The 17901-nt window shown below is 36.6% G+C and overlaps 1 protein-coding gene across 4 annotated transcripts in view; it reads right to left on the bottom strand.

Moving 5' to 3' along the window:
- KDM6A (lysine demethylase 6A) overlaps positions 1-17901 on the bottom strand; it is a 129248-nt gene that overhangs the window by 32004 nt on the left and 79343 nt on the right. For 2 of the 4 annotated variants that reach the window (XM_084871233.1, XM_084871236.1), the window contains 9 exons: positions 17760-17794; positions 14259-14352; positions 10875-11001; positions 6262-6360; positions 5899-6118; positions 5210-5344; positions 4626-4781; positions 3981-4076; positions 1687-2082 (listed from right to left, as the gene is read on the bottom strand). In XM_084871233.1, the coding sequence (XP_084727359.1) occupies positions 1687-2082; positions 3981-4076; positions 4626-4781; positions 5210-5344; positions 5899-6118; positions 6262-6360; positions 10875-11001; positions 14259-14352; positions 17760-17794 (1358 nt within the window). The remainder of the gene's footprint in view (positions 1-1686; positions 2083-3980; positions 4077-4625; positions 4782-5209; positions 5345-5898; positions 6119-6261; positions 6361-10874; positions 11002-14258; positions 14353-17759; positions 17795-17901) is intronic. The other 2 variants (XM_084871235.1, XM_084871234.1) reach the window with 2 other exon arrangements.

The raw sequence follows: 17901 nt of genomic DNA, 5'->3' as shown, positions 1-17901 counted from the left end.
CAGCAAATATTTAGGACTGCTGCATTTTGAGTTGAGAATTTCTTCAACAAGGTTAGAAGCTTTTTAACTTTAGGTGAAACGTAATTTGTCAGTAATAAACTATAAAGGAATGAAAATTTAGCTGATGAGAAGATATTTACATACTAAAAGCTGCATTAAAACACTATAGTTAAAACCAGCAAGCATATTCCTAAAACCAGTCTCTAAAACTAAAACTCTTAAGTTAATGGTATGTTTCTATTCCAGATACTTAAAAACTTTATACACATCACTAACATGCACAGAAGTACAATCTGGTTTTATTTTTATTTTTTTTAAATATATTTTTATTGATTTTTTACAGAGAGGAAGGGAGAGAGATAGAGAGCTAGAAACGTCGATGAGAGAGAAACACCGACCAGCTGCCTCTTGCACACCCCCTACCGGGGATGTGCCCGCAACCAACGTACATGCCCCTGACCGGAATCGAACCTGGGACCTTTCAGTCCACAGACCGATGCTCCATCCACTGAGCCAAACTGGTTTCGGCTGGTTTTAAATGATTAAATATGCAACTAAAAATTCAGCCACAGTAGCAGTGAAAAGATGAAATATTTAAATTATATGAAAACTTTTCAAAGTAAAAACACTGCAGTATTATAAGCATATCAGTATTTAAAATATTATCCAAGAAAGATTCTGTGTGGATGAGTCAAAATTTTCATTTTCATCAAATATTTACTCAGAAGCTAATCATTTAACAAATAATAATGGTTATATAATATGCAAACAAGTGAAAAAGTAACCATTGTGTTATATGGTATCTATGCAAATCAAGGTATTTTAAGCTATAAATTCTTTAGAATACTTAATGAACAGTCACCTACAATTCATATAATTTTTCTTTTATATCTCAAGTGGTACCTTTGAATAAATTCTCCAAAACTATAATGTAAATCAATACATATCTCTATTTCCTCCTACCATCAAAGCTAAAAGGTGGACATACTATACAGGTATATCAATGGTCTAGTTTTCGTTAAAACTTGAGAAAAACATTTGAAAAGATTTATATAAGACATTATTGACAAAGCCTTTTTAATTATTTTAATACCAGAGATACAGGATCCCCAACTGTACTGATCATGCAGCAAGATCATTTGGGAAACTTCTGTGCACTGGTCTAGGCACACTGTACCAGCACTCTCCCCGCCCAATCCCCCTAATTTCCGAAGACTCCTAGGTACTCTGACAGCACTTTTCCATAAGTCATACTTCACAGTAACTTATAATAATTCATGGTCTTTTTCTCCTAGCAGAATTAATACCTACTACCTAGGATAGCACCAGATCTTAAGAGATAAATACAGGCAGAAATGAACTAAGTAGCATTACAAATGCTTACAATGCTACTGAAAATTAACAGGGGGGTTTTGGGGAACTGTATGCTCTATTTTCTTTTCCTTTGAAACATTCTAAGATTGTGTGTGTGTGTGTGTGTGTGTGTGTGTGTGTGTGTAAATTTTATAATGCAAAAGAAAATACAGTCATGCACATATATACCAAGTCGCAATGAAGGAATTGCATTGTAGCACTAAAAAATGCTTGTAAAACCAGCTCCTCAAACTTTTCTTCTCCTGCCTAAATGCATAAAACCAAATAAAGACAAATAACGTGAGAAACCAGGAAGGTAGCTGGTCCCATTACCTGAGTGGAGTTAGATAGTTGGTCTTTCCACGGCTCCTCTGCGCTGCCGGTCAGGTTTGTGCGGTTATGAGGTAGAGTGAGTGCGTTTCGCTGCGGGTAAGGCACATTTCCATTACTTCCACTTCCTGTTATGTGATTATTGCCTATCAAAAGAGTATCTGTACTTCCCAGCATTTTTGATGTGCTACAGGGAGCATGGCCGGCAGAAAACGGTCCATTGGCCAAAGGCTGCCCGGGGCAGGCAGGGCGGACTCCAGGCTGAGAGACGCTAGGCACTCTGGTCGGAGCAGGCGGCGGCTGCTGGCCAGAGACTGAGTTTGTGGGCAGTGATGAGTCAGCTGCTGGCCCATTGGGAATCCCAGTGGATCGTACCTGTGCAACTCCTGGTGGTCTCACCTGGCAAAAACACAAATAATAAATCCTGCTTGTCAGCCCCAGGGGACAGAATCAGAATATGAAGGTGTATAACCAAGTGATCTCTGATTTTGCCCTAACATTTAATCTCTCTACATGGAAATAATACACCTTAAAAACAAAAAATTGTGTTTGTTCATATTTAGATTAGCTTCCTGAGAAAAGCAGAAATCAATTTTGTTTTTAATAAATGTCCCTTTAGTAATGACAAAAGAAAGCAGCTGAATACTATGGAAAATGGCTCTGGAATTTGTCTTTTCTCCAATCACAAAATAAAGAATCTCAAAATTTCATTCTACTACATTTATATGCCAGCTCCTTAAAATTAAACATACACTGAACAACTCCACCTCAGTTTAGGACACATAGCCTGTTAAATATCAAATAATACAAATAAACCTTTAGAATACATACAAAATAGCATGTAAATAAGTAAAATACCAAGTCCTGTGTTCAAAATTAAATTTATAGCTCCCTTTTCCTAAAAATATCTATGTATTACTAGTATTACTGAGTTCTATAAATACTGGGAGAAAGTAGGCATCAGCATGAACATGCTCTAAAATGATGCTCTGGTCAATAAAAATACTCAAAATGCTATCAAATTTTAGGGGGGGGGGAATGCTATACACACTTGGTGCTGCTGTATTAAGACAAACTGACTTTCCAGCTGTTCCAGCATCAGTTTCTGAGCTGGATTTAAATTATTTCTATTTGCACGGAGCTGTTCTAAGTGTTAGAAGAAGAAGAAGAAGAAAGAATACAGTCAAAGATATATCTAAGAAGCTCAAGTTCACTATTTTAAGTAACCTTTCCCTGAAATGACCAGATAAACTCAGATTTGCTTTCTAGTCAAAGACACTAATTTCTCACCAATAGCAATCAACCCCAAGATGAAGTCTTTTAAGAGGTTGGAGAAAGCTAAGAAAGAAAGAAACATTCAAACCAAACCAACCCAATGAACCTCACAGATGCAGAGAACACTGGTAGTTACCAGAGGGGGAGGGTGGGAGGCATAAAGGGGAAGGGGATCCACAGTGAAAGATGAGAACTAGACGTTTGGTAGTGATCACTTTGTAGTGCATACAGATGTCAAATTACACCATTATTCACCCGAGACATATAATGTCATCTACTAAATTTACCTCAATTTAAAAAAGTAGTTTAAAATATAAACAGTCATCTGAAGAGGATTTAGTGTAATGTGATCCTGGAGATAAATGAGCACAAAATTTTACTCTCTAACACAGTATTCACACAGAAAGCTCTTTAAGCTTAAAAATGCATTGTGACAAGTACACTCAAAGCAGCACAGTTTGGAATAGGAAGAGTTGGACAAAAAATTGTCTAAAACTAGTGATCTACTTAAAGGTGTGACGTCTACATAAAGAAATATGCCGTAAACATTAAAAAAAAGAAGCACTCTCTATATATTGACAAGAAAATATCTGTAAAAGAGATTATTACCAGTATATATAGCATTCTACCATTTGTAGAAAAAAGGAAAAAGATAATATCTGAGAAAGGGGGTGCATATTTTCTTGTGTATCCATGACATATCTCTGGAAAAATCACTATTCATCCTAGCTGCCTGATAGGAGGGGAACTGAATGATTAGGCCAGGAGCTGGAAAGAGAGTTTATATACCGTATATTCATATTGATACAGTGTGAGCCATTTTAATATATTATCTGTTTAAAAGTAAATGTAAACAAGAACGAATTATCTCCATTAGTCTGGTAAATGAGTTCATCTTATTTATGTGCATATTAATTGAGTTTACTGCTATTCAACTTTAAGAATACTTTAAAATCTTAAAGCTTACTACCTTTACTCTTTTTTAATAGAAAAGCAGTATGTCAAAAACATGTCTTACATACCTGTAATTTCTGTGGTGGCAAACACCATGAATGACTTGGTTGCTGTACTGGAGGATGTGACACTGCTTGGCCACTACTCCAATTATCAGAAGTATTCTGGGAAAAATTGATAAAAAGAAACTTAAAGATATTTGGTGAAATCTAGATTTAAAAATAATGACTAATGGAGGCCAAATGACTATGATTGGAATATTTACATATGAAAGATGTTATGATATTAACTTTTAAACATAGCTTTACATGCATAATAAATTTGGAAAAATCACAAATTTTTAAAAAATATTGAATTTTTAATAAGCCACCCAAAAAGGCCCACCCCTAAACTATGTCCCAAATGGCTAACCTAAATATCACACTGTCCACTAGATCCAACATTAAACTTATTTCAATGTCAGTAGAAAGTGATAATGAAAGTGTGTTGCAATCTTAACGGCAGGGAGATGAATAAAATGACTTGATGGATGCAAAGTTATCCCTACGTTCTGTAATATGATACTAAGAATTTGGAATGGAAAAACTCAAACCTTTCAAGCTTTGATGTCCACAAATTTAAAATAAAAGACAGGAGATGTTCAAACTGCACAAGTTCAGGGCAGTTGGGAATTTCTTTTTTGACAGGATTTTCTATTTCTCTAAAATATATACCTTTGTTGGACTAGATGTTCTTTTCCTCTTGGCAGGACTGGACAGGTCATCTACTTGGCTAGAAGGAATCGTGTGTAGTGGCAAGGATTGCTGTGAAATTGGTGTTTGACTGAGGCCTAATACAGGTTCAGTATTTGGATGATGAGGTTTGCATGCCTAAGAATCACAGAAGGAAGACAAAAATAGGGTTCTATACTCTTAATTCATTCCTTCAAATTATCAAACTTTACAAGCTGCAAACTTTTCAAAGCTATGTGGACATCGCTGATTGCAATTATTGAAAATCAAAATCAAATGAATCATCAATGGTGGGATGTGTACCTTCCTTTGAAAAACTTGCATGAAAAATTAAACTGCAGTATTATTTTAAGAAATCTCCTTCAAAGTAATGAAAATGCGCAAAGGTTCTAAATTGGCACCCAAAATTACTTCCCATATCAGAGGGAGTTATACTGTGATGTAGAGTCCCTTCACAATTAAAGGCTTTCTCATTAATAAAAGCCTCCTGCATATATACTTCACCACTACAGATTGAAAAGAACCCTTAAAGCTGGGCACCTGCAGAACATAACCCAACTTCTCACCTGCTGTGCTGTGTTCATGGCACCCTGCCTGGAGGTAAGCTCTGCGGGGATGGGTAGGCTCCACGCCTCCTCAATACTAGGAAGTAATTTAGTTTTATTCTGTAGACTACCTTGTGGAAGGTTACACAACTGAGCCTAGGAAAAATTATGTAAAAAGCAAATTTAACACAAGCCTACTTGAGTAAGAGCAAGTCCACTAAATTTTCCTAAATGCTATAACTGTTTTTTTAAAAAGAAAATAGATTCTTAATTTGGGGTTTCAGAAAGATACTAAGTATAAAGAGGGTAACCGAAATATAAACCTTCGTGAAAATTAAAACAAAGCTGAGCTCTGTTGTTAAGAGTTCTCATAGCTGTCTTCTCATGAAACTCCAAGCAAGAGTGAAAGACAGTGTTCGTGTTCTTATCTTTAAAATGCTATGATAACTTAAAAATGTAAACAGCACATAGAAAAAATTATGTAAGTTAATATGCATCAAAAGTAAATGTGCAAAAGAGCATCTTTTAAAATAGTGCATATCTTACTTAAAATGAAAAGTAAAATAATATTATAAGCTATGGTATGTTTACAAACTATGGAAACAAATTATAAACATCAACACAACTAGACAAACTTTCCAGCCACCCTCCTCCTGCCTTAGTGCCATGGGAAACATGCCTTTAAACAAAACTGCTACTAAGAATTTTACCTGTAAATACTTAATCCGTGCTGCAAGTGCAGAGGTATTACTACAACTTTTGCTTCTGGTTGCATTTATGTAGCATTTAATGGCATCCTGAGGCTGGTTGCAGGATTCATAGAGTGTGCCTAGGTCCATCCAGGCTGCAGCGTGGCCATGGTCCAACTGAACAGCACAAATATAGGCCTGTAAAGCATCCATAGGCTGATTTTGTTGCTGATATAGCACACTGGGAAGAGAAATTAAGAAAAAACAAGTCAACAAAGAACTGCTTAGCTTCATAACATGATATAGACTGCAAAGTATATTATATTTGATGCAACTATTTTTGTGTATCAATTACAATGCCATCATCTTTATGCAATGTCTTACCCTATTGAACACCATGTGTCTGCACTTGCTTCTGATTTATCAATAGACTGCCTGTAAGATATAAAGGCATCCTGAACTTTCCCAATACTTGAATAGCACCTGAGAGGAAAGGGGGAGGGGGGGGTGAGAATAAAAAAATTTCCATTATTACAGATTAATTTGCTGAAAGGATAGACTATATGTCAAAGCATATGAAAAACCTAATAAGCTAAAGTATTTGTCATTATGTACATAATAATTATAATGCATACTATAACCTTTCAATAAACTATATTATAGTCTATCATAGATGCTAAATCGTGCTGCAGTAATGAACAGTATTGAAAAAATTAAAGGCCTTATCATTTCAATATTTACAATACTGAAAGGTGAACACACACACACACACACACACACACACACCCCACTCTACTTATATAACTTGATCTCCAGTTTCTATACAGTAAAATCATAGAATTGAAAAATAATAAAAACATTCTATTTTGGTAAGAATTGCTGAATCAGATTTCAACTCTACTTTCCTAAATAATAATGAGGGCAATAATTCTTTAGATCATAAAAAATACAAACAAAAGACATAGTTAATTAATATCAAGCTAACTATCAAAAACATAAGAATAGCAAAGTATGATTAAAGTTTCAAAGACCTGTCTTTTTTTTTTTTTTTTTAATTGATTTCAGAGAGGAAGGGAGAGGACGAGAAAGATAGAAACATCAATGATGAAAGAGAATGAGTGATCGGCTGCCTCCTACATGCCCTCTACTGGGGATTGAGCCCACAACCCGGGCATGTGCCCTCTACTGTAATCAAACCTATGACCCTTCAGTCCGCAGGCCAACACTCTATCCACTGAGCCAAACCAGCTAGGGCAAGACCTGTCATTTTTTTAATGCAGATGTACCTGGTGGATACACAGAACAGCAGCTGAAATTATAAATAAAGAAGTTATCTTCTTAGTGCTTGGCATAAAGAAAAAAAACAAAAATAAACCCAGTCATTGTCTTCAAGGAGCTTATAATTTAGCCGAGAATTAAGAGACACATTATAAATGCCATGATGCCATATTAAATAGCTAGCACAGTTAATCACCAGTTTGAGAAATTTAGGGTAGCAGTACCACAGTATACACTAAAGGCTTTGGAAAGGCAAGAAAGGAAAGGTCAGAGTAAAGGATCTGAACATGTGTACAGACATTATTGTTTAGATCAGTGATTTCCAATCACTAATATTGTGAACTGGGCAATATAAGAAATGTCAATGAGTGAGACAAAGAAGTATCAGACAGCATCTGCAAACTGTTTTATAAGTGGAGAATTACAGTAGAAGAGGTCATTAATGGGAAACAGTGAGAGGTACCACTAAGAAAGGGGATGTTTAACAGATAGAAAAACATGCTCTGTTTGTTGTTGTTAAATCAAAGCCAAGTCTCAGGTTTATAGATAAATTTGTCTAACCATTGGGAGGAATAAGCAGTAATTCCCCAAACCAATGTTTTTGCATTCCATGCCCACAATGTGGGAGTAGAAAACCAATGTGCCCAAACAGATGCCGCAGTCCAATTGCCAGATTCAGTTTTCTCTAAAACTTAACCAGGTTCCCCTGAGACAGGTTTGTGTAATTAAAAAAGCACCTGATGAACCTAGGATCTCTGATTCGTTAGTTACCTTGTGTGACTGTGACTTTGGAAAAAAATTTTATTCGTCTGAACTCACTTTCTATTTCTATATCTGTAAACTGATATGGTTTACAGGGTGAACTAGGTACCTCCCTGGTCCCTCCCAGCTCTACCTCTCTATACATAACATAGCCAATGGCTAGTACCAGTATAACAGCATTGCCACATTACACTTTCAATATGATATACACATGCCAAATGACGAACAAATTCAAACTTCAACACTGACTTGAATGCAGAAGTAAAGTAATAAAAAGCCTCAGAAATATTAGGGTCAATAAGTCCCAAACATGCTTACTTATATTTGAGGTCTTCCTTCAGAGCTATAATAGCTTCTAAAATATAATTTATTTGGGTAAAAAATATGAAGGGATTGAGAACTACAAATTGGTAGTCAAAAAATAATCCCAAGAGCGGCCGGGCCCGGAGCAGCCGGGTTGGGAGCAGCCAGGACCAGAGCAGCAGCGACCAAGCCTGGAGCAGCCAGGTCGGAAGCTGCCAGGCCCGGAGCGGCCGGGCCTGGAGCAACCGGGCCCAGAGCAGCCAGGTCGGGAGCAGCCAGGCCAGGAGCTGCCGGGTCGGGAGCAGCCGGGCCCGGAGCAGCTGGGCCCAGAGCATCCAGGTCGGGAGCAGCCGGGCCCAGAGCAGCCAGGCCTGGAGCAGCCAGGCCCAGAGCAGCCAGGCCGGGAGCGGCAGTGGCCAGACCCGGAGCAGCTGGTTGTGGAGTGGACCAGAGCAACAGAGGCCAGGCCCGGAGCAGCCAGGCCCAAAACAGCTCGCTCCTTGCCTACCCCCACCCCAGGGCTGCCTCTCAGACATGGCTGGAAACTTTTGGAGGAACTTGAGGGTCTGTTGAATCAAGTGATGAAGGCTTAGATCTGGATGTGTTGAGCTGTGGTAGCGCTGGGGTGTTGATCTGTGAGTGCCTTGTGTGGGGTCTGGATGAGGTTGGTTGATCTATTTGGAAGTGTCTTTTGTGTGAAGTGTATCCTTGGGCATGTGGAGGTATTATTGATTTGAGAAAATGCTAAGTAACTGATTTACTATCTGAAAAATTTAAAGTTCTGAAAGTTTAAGGTCTCTTGCCAAAAAGAGGTTTTAAAGCTAACACCTTAATTTTAATGGAGCAAGGGGAGGACAAGCCATTCCCACCCAGAACAGGTAATCCAATTCCAACCAGCAACTATCTTTAAACAATGTGTTCATTTACACTTGAATGGCTACACCTTTTGATAGCCTAAGGGCAAGTTTACATGTAAACAAGTTTGCTTCTCAATTCCCAGGGCAGAAAAAAACAAGGTTTAAAATTATTAGATTTTAAAATTTATTCTTAGAAGTGTAAAAGTTTATTAATTAAACAAACAAACAAACAAAAAAAAAACAGCAATATTAGCTGTTGATTGTAGTAGAGCCGGCGATATGGGAGGGGAGTGGACTGAAAGTTCTCCAGGAAAGGGGGAGTGGTGAATGCGGGAAGAGACTGAACATAAACTGTGCACCTATGGATGAGGACAATGGGGGGTGGGGAGGGGGTGGAGGGTGGGGTGGGAACCTGGTGGAGGGGGGAAGAAATGAGGAACCTTTGTAATAATATGAACAATAAAGATTGATTTAAGAAAAAAAAAAAATCCCAAGGATGTAAAGTAGGGAATACAGATGATAATATTTTAATAACAATATACAGTACCAGGTGGGTAATTAAAATATTAGGAGGACCATTGTGTAAAGTATATGATTATCTAAGCCCTAAGCTGCACATCTAAAACTAACATAAAATAAAATGTAATTTATTTATAATTTATTTATAAAAATTTCTCACAATAAAACACTGACTTGAATGCAGAAGTTAAGTAATAAAAAGCCTCAGAAATATTAGGGTCAACAAATCCCAAACATGTAGGACACAGGCCACATCAAGATCTAAGCAACACATTAACCTGTATGATTTTATTAACCAATGTCACCCCAATAAATTCAGTTAAAAAATAAAACAAAATAGGATGATTTCAAAAGAAATCATAAAACTGAAACCTTCAGAGTGGGAAGGTACCTAACTGATAATCTAGCTCTGGGCTTATCAACCTCAGCACTGACATTTGGGGCCAGGTAGTCTTTTATTGTACAGGGCTGTCTCACTAGATGCCGTAGAATTTCCCATCGATGTGATAACCAAAATGTCTCCAAACATAATGAAATGTCCCCTATGGTTAACAGCCCCTGCTGATAACCAGTGACCTAATATAATCCTCTGATTTAATAGGTTAAAGGAAAGTTAAAGCCTCTTGGGGTTAACTATACCGTCCACGGTTCCACAAATAGTGGCCTAGCCAAGACTTGAATTCCTATTTCTCAGCTCCTAATACACTGATCTTCCCACCATGCCAGAAAAGCCAAAACCAATTAAAAACCAAATACTACCTAATGATGATCCAAAATATAATCTATCAGATAAACATACATAAGGTATATTTCGGAGAATCACTACACACAATTCATACATTCAAAGTACAGAGAGAAGTTTGCAGACTCTCAGAAAACTATTTTCATGATATGACGCTTCTCCTTTCCAACAAATTCAATAACGCATCTACTTTCTCACTGCAAGATTTCAAGTAGAACTGTGATGAGATCTATTAATCAAACATGTCCATTCTAAGGTATATATCGTTAATCAAAATTAAAAATAGCAACGTTCCATTGCCTCCTGGTAGTCAACAGGCAGAATGAGAAATTCTCTGCTCTGTTAAATTGACACATAGAGAAAAGCACCATATTCAGAAGCTTTCTTTTATATTTTAACTCCCAGAAATCTTAGTTTCTATTTGCAACCTGATCATTGTATTTTCCCTTTTAAACATAACAAACAGTTTGGATCATAATTCAAATCTCTCAGCTGAAATAAACAAAAACAAAACTTAAGTGTCTGCGAAGTCTCACCTTCCGAGGAAATACCAGGACTGGCCAGAATTAGGATCAGCTTCCAAGGACTTTTGGAGATACTGAATAGCACAGTTTTCCTTGGCAGCTTTATCTCCCAGGAGATCTATAGTGTGATGCATCCAACCTATAGTAAATGAATTAAAACATTTACCTAAATGATTTAACTGCTCTTCTATTGTTAAGTACCAAACAAAAAACAAATAAAAATACTCTTTCAGTTCATTAATTCATTTAGTTTGGTATACACACTCCAAAAATTTTGAACTACCAATTCTGGCCACGTGAAAGCCTATTTCTCACAGGAAGGTACAAAGCTATGAAGAACATTTATGCCTGAGAAATTGAAACAGTTTTAAGCACTAACTTAACACTTAAAAACTATAGCTCCTAATTTTGGTATTTGAAAAAAAAAATTCAAATTATAAACCAAAAAAAATATAAAGATGTTAAATTTAACTCATTATTATACATTAAAATTTATGTTCATTTTAAGAATCTCCAAAACAGTGTATTAACCCAATAAGGCTATATAATCAATGACAGACCAGAGTAAAACACACGCGCATAAAGTAAAAACTATAAAGTATTTGACAATTTAAAGTAACCCAAGGGGCCCTATCCAGTTTGGCTCAGTAGCTAGAGCGCTGGCCAGTGGACTGAAGGGTCCCGGGCTCAGTCCTGATCAAAGGGCACGTACCTTGGTTGCAGGCTGGATCCCTGGCCTTGGGTGGGCTTGTGTGGGAGGCAACCAATCAATATGTCTCTTTCACATCAATATTTCTCTCTCCCTCTCTCCTCCCTTCCATTCTCTCTAAAAAATCAATGTAAAAATACCCTCAGGCGAGAATTAACAAAACAAATACAGGAACCCAAGACTTTAAGAAAAGTATATTCAAGTGGTACAAATAAGAATGTTATAAATGGGTGCCACAAACATTTAATAATCTCACTTCTTTGTGAAATCTAATGAACAAAATAAACTGAGGAACAGAATAGGTCCAGAGGCATGGATGCATGGAACAGAATAACAGATCTCGGTCGGGGGAAGGAGAGATTAACCAAAGGACACACACGTACATACACAGCCCATGGACATAGACAATAATAGTTCGGGGAGGCTGGGGTGGGGCAGGGGCTGGGTGGAGGAAGGCAGAGGGGGAGAAAATGGGGGACACCTGTAATACTGTCAACAATAAGAATACATATATTTATATATTAAAAACATGTTGTATAACTTTAAAAAATATAGTTTTTATTATTTATAAATAAATAAAAGACTGCATCATGGAGTAGTGTACTCTAAACCACGAAAGACACACAGAGATAATTTGGTTTAATTTGTTGGGAAATTCTATTTCAGTTGTGGATCAATCCAAGTGCATAATACCAACTCTGTTCTTTGTGTGTACACTACAGTGCGCCTCACAAATAAGGACACTTATTTTCTGACATTTATTACAGTTGCTTTGCTGCAAAAGGTATTTTAAGAGGATTGAGTCACTGTTTTATGGAAATATAAGCCAATCACATGATTACTCATTTGTTCCTTCCCTTATCTCTCCTGCAACTATTAAGAACAGGACCTAGAATAATAGGCTCTAGCAGGAGCTGCTTAACCAGCAGGAATAAGTAAGTAAAAGGATTAATGTTTAGGCATAAATTAGACTCAATTAAGGGGAACATTTCTCCTTTTAAAACCTTGAAAAGTTCAGCTTATAAGCTAGTGCCAAAGTTAAGCTTATAAGCTAGGAGATTCAGATATAACTAAAACCAAAATTGTTTCAATGCATTTCCTAGATTAAAAAGGTGTATGTATGCGTTTCTCCTATTGATGCCTTCTTTACAACAGCTAAAATACATAAAAACTTAATTATAAGTAGTGAGGATAAAAAAGCAGTTCAAATTCAAACTCTAGCTGAATAAGTAAGCTATTCTAAAGGCATCACTTAGTACTTAAGAACACAAAACCCTTCTTTATTGTACCAATAACTTGGTTATGTTTAAAGATAAAAATTCACATTACTCAAATACTACATATAAATCATTAAAAAATATTTAAATCCTTTTACAATTTTTAAGAGTATGAATAACTCAAGTAAAATTCAAACTAAAGATTAAATGAAAAACAAAACATTTATGTGAAGGTAATGAATTTATTTTGTATAATAATCATACAATATGTATTAATATAAGTGATAAAATCTAAAAATTAAACTAATTTAAAATTACATGTCACATTATGAAAACATTCATATTACTATCTTGAATATAAATTAAGAATAAATTATTTGTCCAGACCAAAAATAAGCAAATAAAAGCTTAAAAAATAAAACAACCGACGAAACCATTTTGGCTCAGTGGATAGAGCGTCGTCGGCCTGCGGACTGAAAGGTCCCAGGTTCAATTCCGGTCAAGGGCATGTACCTTGGTTGCAGGCACACCCCCAGTAGGGGGTGTGCAAGAGGCAGCTGATTGATGATTCTCTCTCATCGATGTTTCTAACTCTTTGTCCCTCTCTGTTCCTCTCTGTAAAAAATCAATAAAATATATTAAAAAATAAAATAAAAAAATAAATAAAACCAAAATACCAAATACAAACAAAAACATAATAACTAAGCAACAAAATAAAATGTTGGAGAACTCCATCACCATCTTCTTGGTAACAGTAACACACTACAATTCCTTCATCTTTGACATTAGAATATACTGCATGTGTACAAAAACTATATGCAGTGTTAGATATTCCACAATTTTTAGATAAAAGGTTTTCGTTAATATTACTGAAAGAGCTACGAAAGCAAGCTTACCAAAACACTAAGTGACTCATTTAATTGCATTGAGTGCTGACCATACCTGACATAAAGAAAGTGTTCGATGTCCCTCACCCATGGATTAAGTACTAGAGAATAAGTTTGAGAATTTAAAAGGAATAGCTGCACCAATGAATTGTAATGAGATGGGCTGTGAAACAGACTATGCTTGGCAAAGGGTGAAAATATGTTGGATTCAGCCCAGCTGGTGTTGCTCAATGGTTTGAGCATCAATCCAATGAGCCAGGAGATCACGGTTCAATTCCCAGTCAGGGCATATGCCTGGGCTATGGGTTGTATCCTCAGTGGGGGCCTGTAGGAGGCAGCCAATCAATGATTCTCTCTCACCACTGATGTTTCTATCTCTCCCTCTCTGAATATCGATAAATAAATATTAGAGAAAGAGAGGCAGAGGGGGAGGGAGGAAAAGTGCTGGGTTCAGATTAATTCTGTCAACTCTGGGCAAAAGATGGGAAAGAAATAGAATACACAAGCCACATATTTACCATCCATGACATGTAAAAAGCAAAGAGAAGTACTTATAATATACTAAATGTACACTAATACATACCTAACTGTTGCAAGACAGTTGCTTTTACTTGTGCAGAAAGGTTTTCTGTCTGCAAAAGTTGTTCATAAGCTTCCTTTGCAGAATGATACTTCCTCTAAAGGCAGATAAATGATTTTAAAGAAAAATAAATATCTTTAAAGAACCACTCATATATTAAGATTTACACAATACTGATATTTTATGCATATTTTTAAACCAACTGAAAGAAAAAGTACTCATTCCATTACTAAATGTTCCTTCCACACTAGACAATTGTGGGTAATAGGTCATGCTTCAAAGTACCTAAAACAAGTAAAACATTCAATAAAGTAGCACTAAAATATGACCTTTTAAGAATCTTCCAAATCTCAATACTTAAAAAATCACCTCAACCTATTTAATAACATACATGATTTCAACTTTGTTTGCCTAGAAATACCAAGTTCCCAAGCAACTTAATATGAACAACAAAGCACATGACAAAATACTTTTCAAATTCTAAGGGTAAAAGCAGTTAAAAACTAAGTTAAAATATAGTTACCCGCATATTAAAAACAAACAAACAAAAAACCCTATGAAAAATCTATAATACATATGATATTAAAGACACCAAATTACCCATAGCTACTGTTTGTAATATTTAAGGTTCCATAGGCAAATTTCTAAATGAGACCATTTACCCACAGTTTTCTCCCCAAAGTCCTATTTGACTGAAACCCATTACTGCTGGTCATGGAGCTTAAGATAACTCCTCAAAAAAGAGGAAATAAAAAGCCAATAAAGAAAACCTATTAAGTATTACCTTTAAAGCATACTTGATAGAAAAAAAAAAAATGGATTGAAGGGGCGTTTTTCATACCACTAATAGTACACAGCTGCTTGAGCAAACAAATCCTTCTCCAAAAAAGTATGATCAAATAGAAAGCAAGCTGTGTGAACCTCAGGCAAATCACTTAAACTATAATTCAACATCCATAGAACAGAGGTAACGCCTGATCTTTCCATCTAGAGTTGTTCTACCGATCAGATGAGATAAGTAAAAAGCTACAAAACCAATAAGAAACTATATAAATACAGTATTTCAACATGAGGAAGATTTGAGAGAACTGTCTATTGAGATAATAACAATAACTGTTACAGCTAAATTAGTTCCCCCTACACATTAATCTGGTCTGAAAGAGTTAATTAGACATTTAATGAAGGACAAGGACCAAATTATTTTACTAACTTCCTTCCACTGATAAATATTTACTGAACACCTAGTACATAACAGGAACTGCTGAGACTATAGTGTAGTGAAGCATACAGAGAGAAAAGCGAGTAAAACATGCTGTATTATGTACAATAACAGTATGGTATCTCCCAGAGGAAGAAAGTTAAGTTTACTTATTTTTAATCCTCGCCCAAAAATATGTTTTTATTCATTTTTAGAGTGAGGAAGGGAGAGAGAGAGAAACATCAATCGGTTTTCTCCCGTACGTACCCCAACCAGGGGATCAAACCCACAACCTAGGTATGTGTCCTGACTGAGAATCAAACCCACAACCATTTTGGTGTATGGGACGACCTTCCAACCAATTAAGCCACCCAGCCAGGACAAAATACATGTGAAGTTTAGAGTACTAGCAGGCTGGGCAGCAAATGTGGAGACAAGCAAATCTGACTTCACAGAGAACTTCCGTAGGGGTGTCGAACTCAATCAGAGAAGGGGCCAAAATCTAAAATCCAGCCTAAATCACGGGCTGAATGGTTTACTGAACAGTCATAAACTGACAATGTCATAAACTGACAGCGGAGTGCAGTGATGACAGCGCGGTGCGGGCCACATTGCAAGGCCTGGCGGGCTGGATTTGGCCCGCGGGCCTTGTGTTTGACACATGTGTCCTAAAGCATGCTAAAGACTACATAGTCTGTATCCTATGACAGTGGAGTACCACTGAAATGAATTCAAGCAATATGATCAGATTTACATTTTAGGAAGACTACTTTTGGAATTACCTTAATAAATGCTACAAAATACCTTCAAAAACTAGTGAGAGAAAAAATACTTGAAGCCCGAGCTAGTTTGGCTCAGTAGACAGAGCACTGGCCTGCAGACTGAAGGGTCCCAGGTTCGATTATTTTCAAGGGCACTGCTCTAGGGATGTTACCTTCCTTGAGAAGATGCATGTGAAAATTACACACATGTTGTGGATCAGCATCTTTACCTGCTAATGCTAATCCCAGCCTCCTGCCATCTCTGAGCACATCCCCAGTAGGAGGTGTGCAGGAGGCAACCAATCAATGATCTCTCTCATCATTGATGTTTCTCTCTCTTTCCCTCTCCCTTCCTCTCTGAAATCATTTTTTTTTTAAAAAAGTATATTTTTAAAGTTAAAAAAAATAAATAAAGGTGAGAAAACTTCTGCTTCAGCTAGTGCCAGACCAGTGATCTCACCAAGAACTAAAAAAGCTTGGGGGGTGGGGAGATCAGAATTCATCCTTTTATAAAAACGGGGGGGGGGGGGGGGGAAGAGCCAGAATTCATCCTTTTAAAGACAGCAGGAGCTCCTGAGGTAATGAGAACAGAAGGAGCTAAGAACCCAGGGAGGGAACTCTGGAGAAGAAGCTGGTTTCTATAGCTGCTTTCACCCTGGGGACTTTGCTGATGCAGCAGAAGTCAGCAGCTGGCAGGAGGCTGGGATTAGCATTGGCAGGTAAAGATGCCGGTCCACAACATGTGTGTAATTTTCACATGCATCTTCTCGAGGAAGGTAATATCCCTAGAGCAGTAGGGGTGTGTGTGTGTGTGTGTGTGTGTGCGTGCTTGTGTTGGTATAGATGGAGGTATCCAGAAATATTACGTTAATTTTTTAAAGCGCTCATGGTAGCTCTGAAACAAAACAGACCTTACACAACCTGTATAAATATACCAGTATTTTTCTCCATGAAAAGATGTTATAAAATTTATGTTTGGGGTAAACTATGATTACCTAATACTTTCATACCAACTTATGCCTGATTTCCCATACCACTGCCTAGAGTAAATGTCTGTATTATACCTTTTATTATACAACTAAGCACAATCTGCCATACATAAAAACAATGCTCTAAAATTAAACTGAAAAAGTATTTTAAATATAGTCCCATAAAAGTAGTGATAATGACATCAAAAGGTGACTCTAGTATGCCTTTCAAATGGTGACACAGAGAAGAGGTATTTGAATCTTAAGAAAAACTGAAACTAAAAACAATGGATTATAACAACCATTTATAAACATTTTGATAAGAAAACTAGGCATTTCATATCAAGAATAAGAGAAATCTTCTTAAATATAACCATTTAAGCCTCTAGATATTCGGGGTTAGAGGCAAATCATATTAATGAAATTAGTTTGTACAGAGTAAGTACTCTTATTTTGCTTCACTAAACAAAATCTTGACTACATTTAATAAGTTTAAAATGTATGTAAAGTGGTAATACCCATTAAAATTATATGGGTAATCACTTTTGTTTTAAGTAAGATAAGTTAAAACACTTACCTGAGTTTCATACAAGTGGGCAATGTGAAATTGAACTGCAAAGATAACGGAAAATAGAAATCAATACACAAGTGTTTGGGGTAAATTAAGTAATAATATGAAAAGTAAAATAAATCACGGTCTATTCTATATAGACTTAATA

This window comes from Pipistrellus hanaki (genome assembly GCF_964339955.1).
Source record: "Pipistrellus hanaki genome assembly, chromosome: X".
Lineage (NCBI taxonomy): Eukaryota > Metazoa > Chordata > Mammalia > Chiroptera > Vespertilionidae > Pipistrellus > Pipistrellus hanaki.
The sequence above is the reverse complement of the archived record's forward strand: the minus strand, read 5'-3'. Positions and strand labels throughout refer to the sequence as shown.